Here is a 19760-nt window from a genome sequence, read left to right as displayed (position 1 = left end):
CTGGAATACAATATATTTCATTTACACATTCACTGGCCACTTTCCCAGACTAGAATAAACTCCTTGAGGACAGGAAATTTTGGCCATTTTGTTCACTGATGCTTTCCTAGTGCTTAGAACAGCACCTGGCACAGATAAAGGGCTCAATAAATACCTGCTGAATGAAGAAATACATTTTGATAGGAACAGGAAATAGGCACTTTCATAAATTTTTTGGTGGAAATGGAAAGTGATTCATCTTCTGTGCATTGCAAATACTTATATATTACCTCTGACCCAGCTCTTCTTAGAAGAAATTGAAAGATGTACATACACATCTGTGCAAAGCTGAATATACAAGGATTTCATTCCAAAATTGCATAAACCTGAAAACATCCTAAAAATTTACTAACATGTTATTAAAGTATGACATTTCCCCTACCATAAAGTATTATACCATCATAAGAAAGAATAAGGAATATATATTAATATGGAATGTCTTCTAAGAAATAATGGTAAAAAAACAAGGTACTTTATACTATAGTAACATTTGTGAAAAATAAAGATGTTATATATATGCAGATATGTTGATACATCATAGAATAACTCAAAATAGTTAACATAAATAGTCACAGTAGATGCATGTGGAGAAGAGAAATAATAAAAGGGAGACTTCTTTTTTCACTATAACCTTATTTAAAAATTTTAGATGAATGAGATGATTCCTTTAAAGGCAATTATGAAATAAAAAACTTGGCAGAATGGGGAGCTAAGAGGAAGTAGTAATGATTTCTAAGCTAGCAGCTTCTGGAGATAATGGAGATTGCTATGACTGTAGGAAATCAATGACAGTGGTAAACTTTAACCCTGAAGCGTTTAGCAACGGAAAGATAGAAAATGGAATGTAATAAAAAGAAACAGCAGCATGAAACAATAAGAGTTTTAAAAGACTGCAGATATATGAAGGACTGACTGCATATGTAGGCTATGAAAATGAAGAGAATATGGTCCTCTAGGATCTGGTTAAATAATGAGGGCACTGAGAGGAAGAATGATGACCAAAGGATTCACATCAACTAAAACTCAAGAAGAGTAGGGTCTATATAGCAAATCCTGGGAAACATTTTAGTGGTGTCAATTCCCTCACTATATATCTGTGCTCTTCCTTGTCCCAGGCACATCTGCCTGATTCCTACTCACTCATTTTTACAGAACCTCCTTTTAATTTCTTCTATTCACCACCCATGGCCTATCTTCTTGTCCCAACTTGAAGATTTCATGCGATTTGGTGATGTGAGAGCCTATACATAGGAAAATGACATAAGGCTTGAATTCAAGCACCATCCCCAAACTCAGACTGAGCTTGGGCCTTTAAGGAAATTACCACATAAAGAGGAACAAAGTAAATAACCTTTTGCCTTAAAAGTTGAGCATATACAATCATGTCGCAGAGGGTTTGAGAACATCCAAAGCCTACATCTCAAAGCTGAAACCATTATGCCCTGTAAAGATTCTAAATATAACAGAGATGTCACTTTACTTTCAAAAGTTGGGTTATACGGGGAAGCTATCCATACCTAATGTGGCTATGTTGCTCTAGTTCTCCAGCATCATATACCTATACTATTTCCTCTGAACATCTTTTAATTGTGGCGGAGCCTCCTGGTTGAATTGAACAATCACATTCTTGAATGTTTACCTCATCAATGTTTCCCAAAGAACAAAGAAGAGAAAAACGTCTGGGGATAAGTTTGTGAACATGACCCAAAACAGCCACTCCCATAATAAAATAACACCCTTTTTAAAAAGCCATACTGATTTGGTGTTCTATTCCAGAACAAAATGCTTGGAATCTTAATCGTTTGTATTAAAATGCTGTAAGTTATTTATTATATCATTATGGAGCCTTTTCTCCTTAAAATTGAAGCTCCAGGAAGACATACCCTCATTATGGCAATTTGAAGAGGATCCACGGCTGGCAAAGTCCTGCACTACATTTCCCAGGAGGCCGTGGGGCCCAGGATGTTGCAGGGTGAGCGCCAAAACCTGAGAGAGCCGCAGCCCGAGGCTGGGCTGTGTCAAAGAAGTTGTACCAGACAAGTTACACAGATAAGGAAGGCTTTTGTTAAAGACTCTCGCAATAGGGAAGAGAGATTGAACTCAACTTGGTATATAACAGTAGCTGGGGATTTATAGCCACTGGGCAGGGTGATGGTCAGTGGAGACAACTTGACTAAAGTTTGGTTGAGGGAGTTCTTGTCAGCTGAGACTTGCGGAAGGCTCAGGTGCGCTGCGGCATTCAGGCTCCGCGGCAAGGCGGAATCAGGATGAATAGGAGACAGCTTTTAGCAGCCCTTCGCTTTCTGGACTACATCTCCCAGAGGCCTCTAGGCCTAGTGCTTCCTCCTGCGAGACCTAGAGCGCCTCACGAGGAGTGGGCGGGATTTTCTGGCGGGTTGGGGCAAACGGCCTCAGGGTGCTGTGCGAGCTTTTGGGCTCTGTTTGTTTCAAGTAGAGTGGAGCGGTGCTGCCCAGACCATAGGAGTCGTAGGTGAGATGACCTGGAGCCGGGGGTTGGAGCCGGGACTGTCTGGCACCTCCGGCCTCTTCGGGAGCCAGCTGGGAAGGGGGAGATTGTGAGGAATGTGTGTCTGATTGTGACTGGGAGATTGTGAGGAGTGTGTGTCTGATTGTGACTGTGTCTCCTGTAACCGTGTACCGAACTGTGAGGGCGGGGGACGGGCGTGATTGTGCATGTGTGATGAAGGTTTAATTGTGTCACCGGGTGTAGTACTGTTTGCGAGTGTGAGGCTCTTTGCGGTTTTAACACTGTGTATCCATTTGGGGGGTGTGTGTGTGTGTGTGTGTGTGATCATTTGCTGAGCCGTGAGTGTGAGATGGCTTAACTGTGAGATTTTTGACTGTTTCCCCTTGCTGTGTGTGTGTGTTTGTGATATTGTTGGTGGTAGGGTGAGTGTGAATTTGTTGTCACTGTGTCCCCATGATGTGTGTCACTGGTAATGTGAGTACGTGGGGGTGCCTATGACTGCGATTGTGACTGACTGTCCCCGGGGTGTGTATAATTGCGTTGCCATCTGCAGTCCATTTTGTTGAGGTCTGGTGTGCCTCTGTGCCCGTGGTGTGAGTGAGTTTGTATAATTATGTATCCACACAGCACTGTAGGTGTGGGGCGCCTTTGTCTGTGCCTTTGTGACTCCAGCGCTCTGTTACCAGGAGACCTCTGTGAGCTCAGGGACAGATGCTGCCCAGAACTGCAAATGACCCTGCCCGTCTATAATGCTGGTATTGAGCAGGACGCCCAAGCCTTGTCTGACCTAATATCTGTAGGTAGAGGGTGGTAGGTTGACTTGGGCTCCCAGAAGAGCCTGGTTTTTCCTGACTCCTTTCTCCCTCCCCAGCTCTTCTCTGCTTGCACAGAGTCTTCCAGAGTGGAATAGAGAATGGCTGTTGAACATCCACAAGGCACCCGCAAGGTAGTTTCTCGTTTCCCCTTGTTTCCTGAAATCCTTTTTTGCATGTCAGCATATGACTTGCTTTCCTTCTCTTGAAAATTCTTGCCTGTCAGGTGACCTGATCCATGGAATTTTTCCTTTGGGAAATGTGATTTGCTGGGGACCCCAACCTACACACGTGACTTTCTCTTCCTAATTTGTCAAATGGTTTTTCTTTTTCTGTCTTAAAAAAAAAGCTATTACTTTTTTTTATTATAAAAGTGAAATTATCTTAAATAATTTCGAAAGTACAGCAATCCCCAATGAAGAAAATTTAAATCCCCAGTTAAAACCAATGCTTTTTTAACCATTTAAAACTTTATTTTTGTCCTTATTTAGCTTTTAATTTCCATGACAAAAATGTTCCATCTATATGCATGAAATTACTAATAAAATTATTTATCCAACCTCCTTTAATACACATTATGTGCATTTATAGAAAAAGGGAATAGGAAAATATTAGCAGATTTAAATACAGCATGTAGCAAAACATATTTATGTCTTCTAAACCTGTTTGATAGTAATATATAAGAAAACTTGTTATAAGCCATAATGCTTTCATAACCTGTCAGGAAAAAAAAAGATTATGTTAGCACCCCTTTATGCTTCAGTGCAAATGTATTCTCTGAGCCGCACTAGGACAAAGTAATTTTTTTTTATTTCTTGAAGTAATTATTAGTATGTTTACACTTATTAAATATATCCTTAAAATCTTTCATCGCTTAGGGGCAATAAAGTTAGTAAGCTAGCTAGATTTCTCTTTTATTTTAGTCAATACTTTCATCTCAGAAGTCAAAATTGGGTAAGAGTGCTATATACAAGGTACATAATTTAAATCTTTGGGACAAGAGACTACAAGAAGTTAAACAAGCCAGTAGCCCGCCTAATCTTATACCACTAAAAATACCAATGATAACTTTTTGATAATTTCTTCCCAGTATGTTTTATGTACATATATAAAGTGTGATTTTTAAAAATTGGATTTATCCCTCATTTACCATTTTATAGTCTACATTTTCACATAAAATTATATCTAACTATTTTCCCACATAATTTAATATTTGAAACATTTTTAGAGGAGCATATTTATTTGAGTGCCTATGTCTTTTTTTTCTTAAATTAGATGCAGAAATGGCATTTAACACCCATTTGTGCAAACAATTATAAAGACCACTGATGTAAGGAATACCCAGGTCAAGAAAAAGAATGCAGCCATCTCTAAAGCAGCCTCTGATGTACCCCTTCACAATCAAAAACAATTATGCTCTTTTGGCGATAACCACTCTGATCATTTCTTTGTCTTTCATTACAGCCTTGATATGAATTGCAAAACCACATAGGTTTAGTTTTTGTCTGTTTTCTCTCTTTGTATGAATAGACATTCTTTTATGTCTTTTTCATTAAAAATGTTTGTGAGCTTCATTTATATTTCCTACACAGTTCATTTTTTCTATTGCTTTGTATATGCTATCTCATATATAATAGTCTCAATTTACTACTTATCATTTCTACTCTTCATGGACATTTGACTTGCTTCCAGTGTTTGGCTGTTATAAGTAATGTGATTATGAATATTTTGTGCACATATTTTGGTACACATGTGCTTGTATTTCTTTAATATATATACTAAAATTGTAATTAAATTGTTGAGGGCTATGGTTTGTGCATCTTCAGTTTTACTAGACAATGCCAGACTGTTCTCTAAAAATACTGTGTATGTTTTTTACTTGTATCAGCAGTTTACAAAGGTTCCTTTTGTTTCATAGTCATGCCAGCTCCTGGCATCGTCACACTTTAAAATTTTTGCCAATTTGGTAGATATCTAGTGTTATCACATTTAATTGGTATGCCTATAATTATCAATGAAATTTAACACTAATTCTCACTTGTCTGGAATCCTCTTTTGTGAAATGCTTGTTCAAATATTTCACCAATTTTTAACTGGGTTGTTTTTCTCAGATTTATAGCAGTTGAATAGGTGTATAAAATATATATACATCATATGTATCTTCTATATTTTAGTTTACTGTCAATTGCACATGTGACAAATATTATCTTCTACTCTGGCTTGGTTTCTCACTCTGGTGCCTTCTGGTGAATAGAGGTTTTGGATTTCAGTGTGATGAAATCTTTTTCAATAGTGCTTGTTTAAGAAATTTTCTGCTGCCTTGAGGTAATGAAGATTTTCTTGTGTTTTCTTCTAAAAGCTTCCTAGTTTTTAGCTTTAACATTTATGTTTTTACACTTCCTGGGATTGATTTGTGTAGGGTAGGGATTCAGTTTCATTTTATCCCCCATGTGAGTATCCAATTGCTACAGTATCATTTATTGAAAAGTTCTTCTTTTGTACACTAAGCTGCAGTGCCATTGTAGTCAAAAGTCAAGTGACTGTTATGGCTACATCTGTTTCTGGACTTTATATTTTGTTCCATTGCTTTATCTCCCCTTGCAGCAATACTATGCTATCTTATTCGCTGTAACTTCATAATATTTGAAGAAAGTCCTCTTACCTTCTCATTCCTCATATTTCTTGGCTATTTGTGTTCCTTTGCATTCCATATACAGTTTTGAAATAGTTTGGTTCCAGTCAAACATCTTTTGGGATTTTGATTGAATTGCATTGCGTCTATAATTATGTGAGTAAAAATTTGGGGAATCGTCCAATAACATGAATCGCTCAGTTAATATTACGTCTTCTACGTGTTTCTCAGCAAGGTCTTGATTGTCTCTTGGCAGGGACTTCCTTGGTGGTCCAGTGCTTAAGACTCTGTGCTCATAATTTAAGGGGCAGGGGTTAGATCCCTGGTCAGGGAACTAAGATCCCATGTGCCCACGGTATGGCCAGAAAAGAAAAATAGTCCTTGGCAAATAGGAATAATTTAATCCATTGTGTGTAGTATTTCCCTTTTGCATTGACTGCCAGGAATTTGAGCACTAAAGAAATGATCAATTGTAGTAATAATCTTAGCCTGGGTTTTTGACACTGAGTACCTATGAAGTATGACCTTTGTGTATGATTTAAATTTTTTTCTTTTGTTCTTAGCCTCCTCAAATACATTTTTGGAAGTGGGGGATATGAAAATGAGATATAGACTTAGATACAGATATAGATATTTATTGCCTAATATTTTTATTTTAATAACATTCTGGTCTAATCAAGTCAGTTTTATATGGTACCATTTACTCTTCTCCCTATATTTCTTTTTTAACTCCCCTTTCCACTCTCTTCCCCAGCCCCCTCAACCCCCTGCCCCCACTATCCTCTGTCAGGCAGTTTCTGCCTCTGCCTCTTCGCCATCTATTCTCACTAACCTTTTGGTTTAAATATTGGCTCCATCAGGAAAAAAACAACAAATCATCCCTCAGCTACAGCACCTATGAGCTGTTTAACCTGTAGGTTCTCATTCTCAGTGTTGTTGAGAATGAAATAAGATGTGTAGAACACTTGGTACACATCAGAAATTCAATAAATGTTAACTCCCCCTCCTTTATTTCTCATTCTTGGGACCTTTAAATAAATTATGGTTGAAAGTGATTGCCTAAAAGTCTTTTGGTGGGTCCCCAAAGATTTTTTTTTTATTGTTGAGGTACAATTGGCATATAACTTTATATTTGTTTCACGTATACAATGTAATGATTCAATTTTTTCCCCCAAAATTCAATATTTGTATATACAGTTGATCCTTAATGTGGAGATTGGGAACGCTGATTCTGTGCAATCAAAAATCTGCATGTAACTTATAGTCGGTCCTCCATATCCATGGTTCCTCTGTATCTGCATTCTCAGATTTAACCAACCACAGATCCTGTAGTACTGTAGTATTTACTACTGAAATAAATCCGCATATAAGTGGAACTACTCAGTTCAAACCCATGTTGTTCGAGGGTCAACTGTATTGCAAAATGATCACCACAGTAAGTCTAGTTAACATCATCACCATTCATAGTTAAAATTTTTTTTCTTCTAACTTTCAAGATTTACTCTCTTAGCGGCTTTCAAATGCAGTATAGTATTATTGTACACCATGCTGTACATTATATCCGCAAGACTTATTTATTTTATAACTGGAATTTTATACCTTTTGACCCCCTTTACCCATTTCACCCACCCCCACCCCCACCCCCTGACTCTGGCAACCAACAGTCTGTTCTCTGTATCTTTGAGCTTGGTTTTTATTTGCTTATTTGTTTAAATTCCACATATGACTGAGATCATAGGGTATTCTTCTTTCTCTGTCTTTCTTACTTCACTTAACATAATACCCTCAAGGTCCATCCACGTAGTTGCAAATGGCAAGATTTTATTATTTTTCATGGCTGAATAGTATTCCATTGTGCATTGCCTACCTGTTATATTATTTAAATAGTTTGTATTATCTGTTTGAATTTTTAAAATTTATGTCTCCGTGCTTGTACCTGTGCCATGTTTTAGATCATTTCTTTTTTAAAATCTATGTCACTTTTCTGAAGATAGCTGTATTCTCTATTTCTTTCATTACAAAATAAGTATTTATTACAACAAATTTGGAAAATACAGAGAAGCACAAATAAGTAACAAAAGTTATCTGTAATCCCGTCAATTAAAGACAACTGCTGTCAATGCTTAGAATTTGTTTCTAAATGTGATCATACTATGGCTACTGACCTGTAACCTGTCTTTATCATACCAAAATACATTGTGAACAACTGTCCATGTCTTTACACATTTATCTTTACCATGAATTGTAATGGCCTTATCAGGTTACCAATTTACTAAGCCCCCTTTTTTGAACATGGTTTGCTTACAAATTACTGCTATTATAAACAATGAACATCTCCTTAGGCCAAATGCTACTGTTTTCCTTTTTAAATTTTATCTTTAGTTAAATTATATATATTTTTTTCTTTATGTAGTTCTTGGTATATCTTTAGTCTCATATTTTTATAAATTATATTTAGTTAATAATTATAATTTTTTATAAAAATAATTTGTATGTTATGAAGCAAGATTTGAGTTTTGTGAATCTTATGTATTTTAAAATTTTTATATTCTGTTTCTATCTTCATTAATTTTTTTCTTGCTTTTTTTAAGATTCTTTTGCTGCAGTATTGAATTCAAATCAGTTTTATTTTTTAAAAGGAGTTTAATGTTATTAAATTTTCTTTTTTGGGGGGGTAATTTTCCTGTGTCCAGGTTTTTTACATGTATTTCTCCCTTTCACTTCATTTTTGAGTATTTTATATTTCTGTTTAGTTTCACATTTGACATGAGAATTATTTAGGAATGTGTCTTGTTTTGTTTTGAGTAACTTTAAACTTTTGATTAAATTTCAAACTTGCAGAAAAGTTACAGGAATAGTACAAAGTATTCTTGGGTACTCTGCACAGATTCACCAATTGTTTACATTTTGCCCCATTTGTATTATCATTCCTGTGTGCACTTGCAATTGTTCTGTCTCTGTATGTGCATGCAAGGAAACACACACATGTACACAATACACACATTTTGTCTGAACTATTTAAGAATTAAGTTGCAGGACTTCCCTGGTGGTGCAGTGGTAAAGAATCTGCCTGCCAGTGCAGGGGACACAGGTTCAAGCCCTGGTCCGGGAAGATCCCACATGCTGCAGAGCAACTAAGCCAGTGTGCCACAACTAATGAGCCTGTGCTCTAGAACCTGTGAGCCACAACTGCTGACGCCCACGCACCTAGAGCTGATGCTCCGCAACAAGAGAAGCCACTGCAATGAGAAGGCCGCGCACCACAACCAAGAGTAGACCCTCTCGCCACAGCTAGAGAAAGCCCGCGTGCAGCAATGAAGACCCAACACAGCCAATACAAATAAACAAATAAATAAATTTATTTTAAGAAAAGAATAAGTTGTAGACATTTGCCCCTTTACCCTTAAACACTTCAATGTGTTATTTCCTAAGAACAAGAGTATTCTCTTATATAACCACAGTACAGTCACTAAAATAAATTTTAACAACAGTGCAATACTGTTATCTAACAGTCCATATGCAAAATTTTTTGCTAGTCTCAATAATATTCTTTGTAGAAATTCATCCTAATCACATCACACCCTCTCTCCCTGACTAACTATCCAGGGTACAGTCTAGGATCACACATTGAATTTACTTGTCATGTCTCTTTTCAGTATTTAATCTGGAAGATTAAAGATATCTGGGTTTCATGATGTTGACATTTTTGAAGAGGATAGGCCATTTATTTTGTAGAATGTCCCTTAATTAGGATTTGTCTTATGATTCCTCATAATTAGATTCACGTTCTGAGTTTTGTGGCAGGAATACCACAAAAGTGATTGCATCCTCAGTGCATCATAGCAGGGGTTACGTGATGTGGACTTGTCCCATATTTGGAGATGTTGACTTTGATAATTGGTTGGGGTGGTGTCTACTGTGTTTCTTCACTGTAAAGGTAATAGTTGTCTCTTTGTAATTAATAACTAATTGGTGGGGAGATACTTTGAAACTGTGTAAATAACTCATCACCAAACTTTCACCCATGACTTTTAGCATCCATTGGTATTACTGTCTGGATCCTTTATTACTATGATGTTTTCAAAATGGTGGAATTTTAAAATCTGCATCATTTTGTCTGTCTTAATTACTTGGCATTCTGCTGTAAACAAGAGCATTCCCATCTCCCTCACTTATTTGTTCATTTGTTACGTCAGTATGAATTTCTAGATTTTTACTTTGCTCAATGTATTATATGATCTGTTACTATTTATTTTGATATTCAAATTGTCCCAGATTTGGCCAGTGGGAGCCTATTCAGGCTGGCTTCTGTGTCCTTTTGACTTTCCCCATGATTCTTTGAGCATTTTCTCACTTTTTGGCGCAACAAGATGTTACAGGCTCATTTCTAGTTACTCTCCTAGCTCCAGCCTGAAGTAAACAATTTCTCTAAAGAGCCTGGTTTCTTTTTATTTTCTTTTTAAATAAGTTTATTTATTTATTTTTATTTTTTGGTTGCATTGGGCCTTCGTTGCTGCTCTTGGGGTTTCTCTAGTTGCGGCGAGCGGGGGCTGCCCTTCGTTGAAGTGTGCAGGCTTCTCATTGCGGCAGCTTCTCTTGTTGTGGAGCATGGGTTCTAGGTGCGTGGGCTTCAGTAGTTATAGCCCATGGGCTCTAGAGTGCAGGCTCAGTAGTTGTGGCACACGGGCTTAGTTGCTCTGCAGCATTGTGGGATCTTCCTGGGCTAGGGATAGAACTCGTGTCCTCTGCATTGACAGACGGATTCTTAACCACTGCACCACCAGGGAAGTCCCGAGCCTGGTTTCTTGCGTAAAGAATATTTAGAAACCAAGATCTGGGTGATAGGACTAGTCTTATCCTGTTCCACATTGTATCTCCCTTCTCCAGTAGTTAAAAACCTGACTCTTGTTATCCTCAATATATTTACTAATGTATTCAATTCTAGAATATACAGAAGTAGTTTTAGAATTCCTAACCTATACTATAGTAACTATCAAGCCTACTAAGTGGAACTCAGTATTTGTTTATAGTTCTCTTTGTCTTTAGAGAAAGGGTACATAGTTATAATACTGTGTTCAAGTTTACTTGGATTCACTTTTTAATCTGCTCCTTCAGTGTGGTTATGTTATTCATTTGAAATACTTTTAGGTTCATTTATTCCCTTTGTATTCTGTTTGATTTTTTAAATTAATATTAATCCACTCTTGTTTGTTTGATTGTATGAACATAGTTTGTTTGTATGAAAAGTTAAAACTGTACAAAAGGATACAGTTAGAGCAGTGTCACTGTGCTCCCATAACGCTTGTTTTAGTGAACATTATGTGTTGAAGTGCTGAATTGTGTCCTCCCTCCCCCCCCCCACCGAATTCATATGTTGAAGCTCTAACCCCCCAGTACTTTACGTTGTGACTGTATTTGGAGATAGGCCTTTAAAAGAGATGATTAAAATGAGGCTGTTAGGGTAGATCCTAAACCAATCTGACTGGTATCCTTAGACGAAAGGAAATTTAGACAAAGAGACACCAGGGACGCTCACGCACAGAGGAAAGGCCATGTGAGGACACAGTGAGAATGTGGCCATCTGTAAGCCAAGGAGAGAAGCCTCAAAAGAAACCAAACCTTTCCAAAAGACACCTTGATCTTGGACTTCTAACCTCCAGAGGTGTGAGCAAATAAGTTTCTGTTGTTTACACCACCCAGTCTGTGGTATTGTGGTTTGGCAGCCCTTGCAAACTAAGTTATTTCCTCCTGGCTCATAGTATCTACTTGTTCTTCTGGAACACGCTGAGATTGGACCCTCGTTATAGGTCTAGTGGCAACAGAATGGTTCTGGTGGATCTTGAGGAGAATTAGCATGCCTTTTCAGGTACTACTCCAGGTGATGTTATCATAGGGTTTTCAATCAGAAGAAAGCTAGTCTCCCAGATACTGGTTTGCAAGTTACTTCCACTGGTATGAGAGGCCCAAAGCACGTTGGAGGTTCAAGATTGTAGTTTCATCTGAGTCCCAACCAGATGTCCCGCTTCCATATTTAACGATCTCATTTTTTACCAATCAATTCTCTACCTTTCACATGGAAATCATGGCAAGACTATGCATTCCTATTTATTTCCTTCCTATTTCATGGTTTACTCCAAGAAAACTCCAGATATCAAAATTGGTTTTTGATGTAGATGGCATGTAAGAAGAGTTAAATGTGTTAAATTTGTTGTGAATTCTAGCATATCTGAAAGGGCTGTTTCAGCCAGCGCATTGGTTTTTTGGCAGAGCATGGGATTTTAATGGAAATTAGAATTTTGAACCTAGGACTTCTGGCTTAGAATATTTTGAGGAACTCCAAAGCTATTTTCATTCCTGATCTTTTATTTATGCACTGATTTTACTGTTTGGATTCTTTTAGGGTATTTTCTTTGTTACCAGGGACCTGGAACCTAATGAAATTATATCTTAGTGTGAATCATTTTTATTCTTTATACTAAGTATCAAGTGAGCCCATTTAATGTGGAGATTTGTATCCTTCAGTTCTGGAAAATTTTCTTAAATGCTACTTTTAAGAACAATCTGTTTCTGATTTCTGTTTTCTTTGAAAAATTTCGAACATACACAAAATTTGAAAGAATATTCAGTTCTTTGCCCTATATAGCCATCACCTAAAATCACCAGTTGTTAACATCTTACCACTTTTGCTTTATTTTTCTAAATACACACATGTGCATGCGTGCATTTTTTCCCCCTGAATCATTTGAAAATAAGTTGGGGACATCCTGACATTTTACCTTTAATACTTTAAGCATGCATCTCCCAAGTGTAAGGATATTTTCCAAACAATAACAATGACATATCAAATCTATGAAAATTAATATAAACTCGCTAGTACCGCCTCAAACATTTCATGTTCAAATCTCTCCAGTGGTTCCCCCAAATGTCTTTTTTTAGCTGATGTTATGTTTTTTGTATATATTTACTTGGTTGTGTGTTTACTTGATCTCAGATCCAATCAAGATTCATGTGTAATTTTGGTTGTTGAGTTTCATTGGTCTCTTTTAATGTAGAACAGCCTCTCATTTTTTGTTTGTTTTATATGACATTGAATTTTGGGGGGAATTCAGGACAGTTAGTTGCCTTATAGAATGTCTCACAACCTCCATTTGTCTGACGGTTTACTTATGGAAATAGGAGGCTTAGATTCAGCTTACCTATTCTTGGCAAGCATATTACAAAGGTGATATGGTGTATTCTGTTGCATTACATCAGGAGGTACATAGTGTCAGGTTGTTCCACTGTTGATGATGCTAAGTTTTATCTTTTAAGATTAAAGGTGCTGAGTACCAAACCTTTCCATTATAAAGGTACGTTTCCCCTTTTAATTTGTAAATCATATGTGGATTGATGCTAAGAGACTAGGTGAATATCCCTAATCCTGACCATTCCTTTCTGATTTTAGAATCCATTGAGGATCTTGCCTGAATCAGTTATTGGATTGGTGATTTCAAAAGGGCAGTTTTCAGATTCCTTCATTCTTGCTAACATCCTGCCTGATAATGGCAGATGCTTAGCGCACTTTCAAGAATGATCTCCTCCCATTAGATGCTGACCTGCCTTGCATGACCTTCCAATTGTCTTTCCTATTTTCTGGCTTTTTTAAAAATTGAAGTACAGCTGATTTACAGTATTGTGATAGTTTCAGGTGTATAGCAAAGTGATTCAGTTATATATATATATATTTTTCAGATTATTTTCCATTATAGGTTATTACAAGATATTGAATATAGTTCTCTGTGTTATATATTTCCTATTTTCTACTTCCTTATATTTTGTACTTTTTAAAGAGATTTTTTTCATTTATCTTTTAATGATGTGTCTTTATTCCCACTTTATATTTTCATTTTCTAAAAATTCTTTTTTGCCTCTTATTCCTTTTATGTTATCCTATTCTTCTGTCATGTGAAATGGCTTCTCATGTCCCTCTGAAAATATTAGTGGTGGCTTCTTGAATTTTGTTTTCCTATGTAGTTTCTCTTCTAAGTTCCTTTGGACTTTGTTTAATCTCTTTTATGTTACAGGATTTCCTCAAATAGATATTTGCCTATCAGTATTATAGAGTGGACACTGAGAAGCTGATTTAACTTTTTGTATGCCAATTGGTAGGCCTTCTTAAGTAGGTAATGCTCCCATTTCTTAAGCCTTTCTGGGGTGTGCAGCATAAACCATCCCCTTCTGGATTTTCCTTTCTTTTGGTTTCATCTTTCTTTGGTTTGTTAAGCTCTTCGTCATTTCTCTTCTTGCTTTCCTGCTTCAAAAGTTTTGTTGCTGCTATTTCCTCTTCAATTTTCTTTGACTTTGTGGGTTTGTTCCTTTCTTTAAAAAAGCCTTTTCTTTTAGTGAGATTTTTTTAAAGGACAGGAAAACCACATGTAACTCACTTTCACTGTTTGAAAGTTTATCCTTTTTCTAGAGAAATATTGTTTTTAGAAGAGTATTTTTAAGAATAATGAATTTTGAGACTAATTTATTATATTAGCCCTTCAGTAAATGTATTTTGATCTTTTTGCGTGTGCCAGGGTCCGAGTTGACTGAAGTAACAGACATTATCCTTGTCTTCCTGAATCTTGGCTCTATTGTAGCAGTCAGACATTAGGCAACCATTCAAAAAAATATGAAATTTTCTGGGGCATCCCTGGCTGTCCAATAGTTAAGACCTTGCCATCAGTGCATGGGGTATGCATTTGATCCCTGGTCGGGGTTTAATCCCTGGTCGGGGAGCTAAGATCCTACATGCCTCAGGGTCCAAAAAACGTAACGTAAAGCAGAAGCAGTATTGTAACAAATTCAATAAAGATTTAAAAAATATATGAAATTTGCAATTGTAGGGGACAAATGTGTAATCATTCATTACCAAAAACTAACCACAAAGAAAGGAAGGAAAAAAGAAAAGTAAAAAAGTACTTTGAGAAATAATGGTGAGATGTGCAAAATTAAGACTGAGTATTCAGAAAAAAAGATCTGTATTAGGGTATGCCAGTTAGCAGAGATCTGAACAATGACCAGGAACTTGCAGGTTAAGAGTCAGGACAGTGGGAAGGGAGGTATGGAAGAATATTTCAGGCAGATTAAATTGTTGGGGAGGGGTGTGTTACAGTTTATGCATTTGAAGAATGAAGGTGGCCAGTGTAGCTATGGCTTGTTGCTGATAGGAGAGAGGTATCATCTTGAAGAGGCAGGCAGTAGGCAGGTCTCTGAGGAATTTTAAAGACCAAGTTAAGGAGTGTGGGTCTTATCCAAGGGACAGTGGGAAACCACTGAAGCATTTTGAGCAGAACAGTGCCAGACTGAATATCACTCTGGCTGCTAAGGGTGCAAAACTGGAAATGCAAGCAATTAGATAAAATGCTGCTTTCATATCCAAGTAAAAGATAATTTTGGCTAGGATTATCTACTGCCAGTGGAGACGGAAAGAACAATTTCAAGATATATTTGGACCTAGTCTAAACAGGCTTGCTATTTGAGTATTGTAGGAAGAGAATGGAGCTGAAATGTATTCACCTTTTGTGGCTTGAGTTATTTATTTGTTCAGGGTCTTAATTGATGTCTCTGAATCCTTTTATTTTCCTGGTCACTTTTATGGCATATAAGTCTTCCAAAATAATAGCTACCAAACACTGGTGTTACTTTATATGACTGTGTAAATATCATTACACTGTATGTGGTTTCAGAATCATTTCAATAATCATTAGAGCTGGGATTCAGAGTACTCATCTATCTGCATCCTTCCTGTAATTTTCCAAAATATCACATTACTTCCTATCTTCTCATCCCTTTTCTCTGATTTTAAAACTATATCCTAAATTACTCTGCTGTGGCTTTTGCTAAGTCCCCTTTTTCCTTCTCCCAAGGTTAGCCTCAAGACTTCCTAAATAAACATGGATTTTACCAAATGGCATAAACAAACTATATTCTAACCACAAAAGAATCTTTACTCTCTATTGCTTATTTCAGGTGTATTCAGTTCATTAATCTTTCATCAAGATACTGCTACATCTGAAGAACTTTTTCTTCTGTCTCAGATTATATGCAATTTATGATCATCTATCCTAGACTTTTCCTTCCTGGTGTAGTTACTTAAAGCTCCAAACAGCCCTAAGAAATGGGTTAAATGATAATTCTACTCATTTTTAAGTAGATATGACACTAGTTTTATCCTCTAACAAAATTGAGATGGGGCCTGGACATCTTTATATTTATCAAGCTCCCTATGTCTTTAGCGTATTTGTATCTAAATCACTATTTAGGAACGATTGACTTAATCTGTTTTCCTAAATAATTCCTTCACCTTCTAGTGTTTCTTCTCATTCTATTTCCTTATCTATTTGTCAAAATGCCCAATCATTTATGAGAACTGTATAAGCCACTCACTTTATTATGAAAATGAATTTCAGTTAAGTCTTTTCATATCTATTATAAAAGTTTCATTTCTCCCAGAACACAAAAAAAGTGAATGTTTTTATATTTTCTTTCAGACTGTGAATCAAGGTTGAGACCAAGAATTATTTCTGAAAAAGGATATTTATGGAATAGAATCATCCTGATGGGAGATAATGGAAAGACTTATAGAAAACAGCATTGAGTGTTCAAGTTTCAGAGGTGATTGGGAATGTAAAAGCCAGTTTGAGAGAAAGCAGGAATCTCAGGAAGGACATTTCAGTCAAATGATATTTACTCCTGAAGACATGCCCACTTTCAGTACCCAGCATCAGAGAATTCATACTGATGAGAAACTCCTTGAATGTAAGGAATGTGGGAAGGATTTTAGTTTTGTATCAGTCCTTATTCGACATCAGCGAATTCATACTGGTGAGAAACCTTATGAATGTAAAGAATGTGGCAAGGCCTTTGGTAGTGGTGCAAATCTTGCTTACCATCAAAGAATTCATACTGGTGAAAAACCTTATGAATGTAATGAATGTGGGAAGGCCTTCGGTAGTGGCTCAAACCTTACTCACCATCAGCGAATTCACACTGGTGAGAAACCATATGAATGTAAGGAATGCGGGAAAGCCTTTAGTTTTGGATCAGGCCTTATTCGACATCAGATAATTCACAGTGGTGAAAAGCCTTATGAGTGTAAGGAATGTGGGAAGTCCTTTAGTTTTGAATCAGCCCTTACTCGGCATCACAGAATTCACACAGGTGAGAAACCTTATGAATGTAAGGATTGTGGGAAAGCCTTTGGCAGTGGTTCAAACCTTACTCAACATCGAAGAATTCATACTGGTGAGAAACCTTATGAATGTAAAGCATGTGGAATGGCCTTTAGTAGTGGTTCAGCCCTTACTCGGCATCAAAGAATTCATACTGGTGAGAAACCATATATATGTAATGAATGTGGGAAGGCTTTTAGTTTTGGATCAGCTCTTACTCGACATCAAAGAATTCACACTGGTGAGAAACCTTATGTATGTAAGGAATGTGGGAAGGCTTTCAATAGTGGCTCAGATCTCACTCAACATCAAAGAATTCACACTGGTGAGAAACCCTATGAGTGTAAGGAATGTGAGAAAGCCTTTAGAAGTGGTTCCAAACTTATTCAGCATCAAAGAATGCACACTGATGAGAAACCCTATGAGTGTAAGGAATGTGGGAAGGCCTTTGGTAGTGGTTCAGACCTCACTCAACATCAGAGAATTCATACTGGTGAGAAACCCTATGAATGTAAAGAATGTGGGAAGGCTTTTGGTAGTGGCTCAAAACTTATTCAACACCAGCTAATTCACACAGGTGAAAAACCCTATGAATGTAAAGAATGTAGAAAGTCCTTTAGTAGTGGTTCAGCCCTTAATCGGCACCAGAGGATACACACTGGTCAGAAACCCTATGAATGTAAGGAATGTGGGAAGACTTTTGGTAGTGGCTCGAGTTGTACTAAACATCAGAGAATTCATACTGGTGAGCTTTATGAATGTAAGGGATGTGGGAAGGCTTTGAGGAGGAGTTTAGAAATTCAACAACATAAGAAAAGTCATGCTGGTAAGAAGCTCTGTGAATTGGACACTCTATAAATTGGAATTAGGTAGCTAAGGAAGCATACAATAAAGAAAATTCATACTAATGAGAGTCCCTACAAATGTAATTAAGGTACATATACCTTACTTATATTTTACCAATTAGTTTGAGAAAATTCATACGGAAAATAAAAACACTTCTGAATAAAATATTTGAAGATTTTTATCTAAATTCATACCTTCATTACTTTGAGAAAATTTATACTTGTGAATATTAAAAATAGAAAAACCTTTTATTGTGTATTGCCTTTATTTTAAGCATTGAAATTTATTTGGGGGCTACTTCCTAATGTTCTTCATTTTTTGTGAATTATACAGAATTACTGATGCATTTCAAAATTATTTAAAATTACTATCAAGGGTCTAAAGTTCCCTTTTTCTCCCTCCCTCATTTCTCATACTAACACCATTTATTTAATAACCATATCTATTTTTATATATTTTTATTTCATGTTTGATGCTAAGTTTATTTTTATACATATAAAGCTTGGATATCAGGTCAGTCATTTGTTTTTAAAATTTGCATATCTGTCTTTGTATCTGTGTGTCACCCAGTTTGTGTTAAGTTACTGTTGCTTTTACGTATCCATTAGTATGTTATGGATATGTACCTTTTGGATGATTGTTTTATTTTCCTTTTATAAATTTATACTGTTCTTTTTGCAGAACAATTTTGCTCCATAAAAATGTAGATATAAGTAAAAAAATAGCTACAGTTATCCGTAATCTTACCAGTCATAGACAATCACTGTCAAATTTTGGAGCAAATTCTTTAAGATTACATCTGGCATTGCTTTTGAAAGAAAGTGTGATTGTGCTATTACCAGCCTTTAATATTCTTTGTCTGTAAATATATTGTTACTATTCCATTGGCTTAAAAGTATTTTCCTGTTTTTATCAAACCCCTATTTTGTCAAATACTGAAAATTTTGGCATTATAAAGAGTTACCTTGTTGGCCCCTTTTGAATGTGTCTGCCTTATTTATTTGTTGTTCCTTTTAGAGATAATGTGTGGCTCTCTTATGCTTTTCATGATTGTATACATTATAGGTAAAATTGTAGTTCCCTTTGACTAACATCCTGACCTTAGTTACTTCCCCAACATTAACCAACTTACTTATTCTCCCAGATCCTTTTATATACATATATGATGTATTTATGGTAATGTGGGCATAATTGGTATACTTCAGAGGCTAGTTATGGGGACTCTATAGTTGTGCCCATCATGTAATAAATACTTGATTAGTTTAGCCATCATCATTGTTATCTTCTCAGTCTTTGTTATTTATGAAAAAACTTTTAACTGTGATCTATACTTTACTCAACATCAGAGACATTATCATGGGAAAAAGTCATTTATGTAAGTGAATATAGGAAAAGTTTGATCAACATTTATTTCTTTTTGAACAAGGAATAATTCATCTTAAAGAAAAATAATATTGTAAAGTGTAAGAAGGCAAAATGCATCATGAAACTTATACTCTTAAAACTTACAAAAATAAGATAGCTCCTTCGTCAAAATCTGAACACTGAAAAATAACATCAGCCTCATGGTGGCATAAGATGCCTGTCCATTTTGCACACACATCACCTTTTAACAACTAAAACTTGGCATACATCCACAAACAAATTGCCTCTGTGGGTGTTGTGGGATCCAAGACTATTTACCAAGGGACCTGGGAGGAGTCTCAACCACCTGTGTATCAAGTAATAGGTAGACAGTCCTTGGT

At 36.3% G+C, this 19760-nt stretch overlaps 2 protein-coding genes across 5 annotated transcripts in view; both read left to right on the top strand.

Moving 5' to 3' along the window:
- Positions 1-19760, top strand: part of LOC130838821 (zinc finger protein 345) — a 41171-nt gene that overhangs the window by 4497 nt on the left and 16914 nt on the right. Inside the window, exons 1-4 of one of the 4 annotated variants that reach the window (XM_057712481.1) lie at positions 2428-2530; positions 3155-3282; positions 3399-3473; positions 16489-18989. In XM_057712481.1, coding sequence (XP_057568464.1) covers positions 16567-18027 — 1461 coding nt within the window. In that variant the 5' untranslated portion in view covers positions 2428-2530; positions 3155-3282; positions 3399-3473; positions 16489-16566 and the 3' untranslated portion in view covers positions 18028-18989. Of the gene's footprint in view, positions 1-2427; positions 2531-3154; positions 3283-3398; positions 3474-4614; positions 8381-16488; positions 18990-19760 lie in introns of those variants that run through there. The other 3 variants (XR_009049721.1, XM_057712480.1, XR_009049722.1) reach the window with 3 other exon arrangements.
- The window catches only part of LOC130838798 (zinc finger protein 420-like), a 60851-nt gene continuing 43518 nt past the window's right edge, over positions 2428-19760 (top strand). Inside the window, exons 1-3 of the mRNA XM_057712368.1 lie at positions 2428-2530; positions 3155-3282; positions 3399-3473. Coding sequence (XP_057568351.1) covers positions 3441-3473 — 33 coding nt within the window. The 5' untranslated portion in view covers positions 2428-2530; positions 3155-3282; positions 3399-3440. The remainder of the gene's footprint in view (positions 2531-3154; positions 3283-3398; positions 3474-19760) is intronic.

This window comes from Hippopotamus amphibius, chromosome 16, assembly GCF_030028045.1.
Source record: "Hippopotamus amphibius kiboko isolate mHipAmp2 chromosome 16, mHipAmp2.hap2, whole genome shotgun sequence".
Taxonomy (NCBI): domain Eukaryota; kingdom Metazoa; phylum Chordata; class Mammalia; order Artiodactyla; family Hippopotamidae; genus Hippopotamus; species Hippopotamus amphibius.
Note: the sequence above shows the minus strand (reverse complement) of the source record. Positions and strands in the feature narration are given on the sequence as shown.